The sequence below is a fragment of the Musa acuminata genome, chromosome BXJ2-3 (assembly GCF_036884655.1).
Source record: "Musa acuminata AAA Group cultivar baxijiao chromosome BXJ2-3, Cavendish_Baxijiao_AAA, whole genome shotgun sequence".
In the NCBI taxonomy this organism is placed as follows: Eukaryota; Viridiplantae; Streptophyta; class Magnoliopsida; order Zingiberales; family Musaceae; genus Musa; species Musa acuminata.
Window position 1 is genome coordinate 8,143,490 of NC_088340.1, and position 3,952 is coordinate 8,147,441.

General features: G+C 40.2%; 1 protein-coding gene across 1 annotated transcript; it reads right to left on the reverse strand.

Annotated features, from left to right (window-relative positions):
• Positions 1-330: 330 nt before the first annotated feature.
• On the reverse strand, positions 331-2,477 carry LOC135607210 (cytochrome P450 71B34-like). The gene is made up of 2 exons (XM_065098830.1): positions 1,275-2,477; positions 331-1,194 (listed from the first exon to the last, which is right to left on the reverse strand). Exons 1-2 carry the CDS (start codon positions 2,175-2,177, stop codon positions 574-576), a joined length of 1,524 nt encoding a protein of 507 aa, XP_064954902.1. The 5' UTR covers positions 2,178-2,477; the 3' UTR covers positions 331-573.
• Positions 2,478-3,952: the final 1,475 nt, after the last annotated feature.

Consider the following 3,952-nt stretch of genomic DNA (forward strand, 5'->3'; position numbering starts at 1 on the left):
GTCGTCGTGTCCTCGCCGGAGATGGCTAAGGAAGTGCTCAAGATACACGACCTTGAGTGCTGCAGTCGGCCTTCGCTCCTCTCCCTTTCCAAGTTTTCATACGGTCTCTCCGACGTCGCCTTCATCCCATACGGAGAACGATGGAGGCAGCTTCGGAAGTTCTGCACCGTCGAACTCTTCAGCACCAGGAAGATCAACTCTTTTAGGGACATAAGAAGAGAAGAGATGGAGCGAGTGACGAAACTGATATGTTCTCACGCTCGCGCTTCAACCACAGTCAACCTGAGCGAGTTTCGTTGATAGAAGAGTATATACTCTTTTCTCAAAATGAACAATTCAACCACAAAAGTTATGAAATATAGTCACACACTTCTTTTCATGAAACAATAAATCACAAACTGAAGATATCACCAGATGTTTTAATTGCACAAATCGACACATATGACTGTCTTTATTCAATCTGATACTTTAACAGGAACATATTAGTACTAATCATTTAAATCACTTGTAAAGTATACAAGCGTATCATTTAAAATACTTAGACATATTACTACTTTAACATGCACGAGCAATTCAGGCTGTTGTTGCATCATATTTGGTGACCATGAGACAAAGAGCATACTCTCTATGTACAGTACCACCAGGGGCTTCCTCCATACTGATGTCCTCCTTCACCATTCCAGGTGGTAAATGCCAATCAAAGGAGTAGAGGAGGTTGGCAAGCACAAGTTCCACCATTAACATTCCAAGATTCTTACCGGGGCAGATCCTTCGACCTTCGCCAAATGGTATGAGCTTGAAATCCTGCCCATTTGCCACCATGGAGTCATGCATGAACCTCTCTGGATCAAAGACATGAGGCCTCCCCCACGAATTGGGATCTCTTCCTATCGCCCAAGCATTCACATACATCCTTGTTTTGGGTAGAATATCATAGCCATTTAGCTTAAAGTGCTGCATGGTTTCCCTAGGAAGTAGCAGCGGAGCGGGAGGGTGCAGCCTCATCGTCTCCTTGATGACACACTTCAAGAAATGAAGTTGGTGAAGGTCACTCTCCTCCACCTCCCCTTTGCTTCCGACACATCCTCTTACCTCGTCTTGTGCTCTCTTCATCAGCTCAGGTTGTCTGATGAGCTCCGCCATCGCCCACTCCACGGTTGCCGAGGATGTGTCCGTCCCACCAATGAAAATATCCTGCACTTGAGCTTGGTTATTATGAAAGAGAAAAGGCGTTAACAAGAACTGGATGCTGTGAAAAGGGTGGCATCAACTACCATGAGCACTCCTTTGATGTGGTCTTCTGTTAGACCCTCCTCATCCTTTTGCATGCGGAGCAAAGCATCTAAGACGTCTCCGTCCTCTTTACCTTGTTGCCTCAATCGATCTTGGTGGTAATCTATACGGCGTTGGTAGATGCTATCGAGTTTGAGATAGGCCCTTTCAAGTCTGGATCTCATCCCACTTAGCCTATCAACCCACCCCAACAATGGTAAGTAATCAGATAAAAACAAGCCAGTAACCACCGCTTGGGCTTCTCTGAGCATGTCGTGGAGTTGGATGTCGCCTCCATCGTCGAAGCCGGAGCCAAAGGCAGTTCTGCATGTCATATTGCAGGAAAGCGAGAGCAGCAACTTGCTCAGGTTGACCATGGTCGAAGCGCGAGCGTGAGAACATATCAGTTTCGTCACTCGCTCCATCTCTTCTTTTCTTATGTCCCTAAAAGAGTTGATCTTCCTGGCGCTGAAGAGTTCGACGGTGCAGAACTTCCGAATCTGCCTCCATCGTTCTCCGTATGGGGTTAAGGCGACGTCGGAGAAACCGTATGAAAACTTGGAAAAGGAGAGGAGCGAAGGCCGACTGCAGCACTCAAGATCGTGTGTCTTGAGCACTTCCTTAGCCATCTCCGGCGAGGACACGACGACAACGGGGACTCGACCAAGTTTCAAGTGCATGAGAGGTCCATGTTTCTTGGAGAGTTCCCAAAGGGAGCGATGCAGCAAGCTGCTCCCCAAGAGGTGGAGGTGGCCGATGACGGGGAGCTTGGGTGGGCTTGGAGGGAGTTTCCAGGTCGCCGAGCCACCTCTCGCCTTCCGACCTGCGAGTAGAAGTGAAGACAGCAGTGCGAGAACAACGAGAAGAGAAGGGAGAGAGGAGAGCAGGAGGGGAGGAACTGCCATGGTTGCGTTTTGTGATGGTAGCTCACTTATGTTGACAAGGGAATGGTAGGAGCGCCTGCTGATTTATAGTTGTGACACTACTGAGTTGATCTGTTTTCATATGAATTGCTCCACAACAAGTATTTTATTCTTTTAAGATTAATAAAAATAATAGATAAGATAATTATATATCCAACTAGCAAGAAAAATTAGATCAAAATTATCTTCCAATGGGAAAACCAACCTCCCAAGCAAACACCAATTTGTCACCAAAGAATCATGTGTTATTTTTTTGTTTTTTTTCAAAAGATGTTTCTTTAAATAGTTTTTTGTTTTCAATAATATTTCTTTAAATGGTTTTTTGCCTTCAATAATATTCGAATTAGGAGTATCATTTTGAAAAAAATTAAAATAGGGGACGCCTTTGGAAAAAATAAAAACTTGGAAGCTTTCTCATAGAAATCCCCCAGGCATCACTATTGACCTATGATTTCATAATTACGAGGATTAGGTCCCATAGTAAGCTCTTGTCATTAGGATCTTCTTATAATTGACTGATAAATTATTTGAACTATATATTTAATGAAATATCATTAATAAAAAAATATCCAAAAATATGTAAAGAACTTAAATTAATTATAAATTATCAGGATTATATCAAATAGGATTTTTTTAGAATAATTTTTATTTGTAAATTATAATTCTAATAAAGTAAAGCTTTGATCTTCTTCTAATCGAAATGCTCGTTCCATCCCCCCCCCCCCCCCCCCCCCCCCCCCCCCCAACCTTTTTTTTGTCCTATTACATAAGAATGCATTATTGGGTGATAAGTTTTGATTCACATGCGTTGCGGACTAGGAAACATGTAAATCCTTTCTTTATATGCATTGCTTGGGCAAGGACAAAAGAAGCCTCTACTTTCGTCTAAAGACATGCACAGACAAATGTCATTTGATCGAGCCTCTATAGTAAATCATTTCTTTTGGATATTTGCACAAAACATCCATCATCTGATGGATGAAGAATAGATGTCATATGATGGATGTGAGTTGCAATGTACATGTCCAATGTTTTACAAGTTAAGGGATAAAGCCAGTTGGAACTCTCATATTTCTATGCTTGGCCAGACTAATAAGATGAAGAAAGGTGTTGGGGTTTATATTTTGTTTATCATTTTGGGTGTATTTTAAAATTATCCTAATTTGGTTCAACCAATTTGGTTCAACCAATTTGTCATTCTGATTTTCCAGAAATTTTAGATTCAATTAAGTATATTTTCCACATATTAGTGGTGAAAACTCAAAAACAAATATTTTGTTGATTATTTTTTTAGCATTTCAAAATTATCTCAATTTGGTTCAACCAATTTGTTATTCCGATTTTCTTGAAACTAATAGATTGGATTCAATTAAATATATTTTTAAATTTCTAATCCAATATATTAGAATATTTGAAGTTATTTAGATAACTAAAAGATCATTTAAATAATTATGACCTGATTAAACATAGAATGAATGAGGATACTTTGAGAAGAGAAATATCTCTAGATAATTATGAGAATACTCGATATATGTGATTTGAAATTACCATCTATCCCCTATATATAGATAAGGGGTCCATGTTGTATAAGTGTGTGGAGAAATTGTATCAAATGAAAAATGTGAGTGACTATCAAGTGAAAATGTAAGTGACTGTGAAGGCTTTTCTCCACTATATTCCTACCACCTCACAATCAGCTATTCCTTTCTTATCAGTTATCTATCAGTATCAAAGAATCTTCTTCTTATAAATAGTAT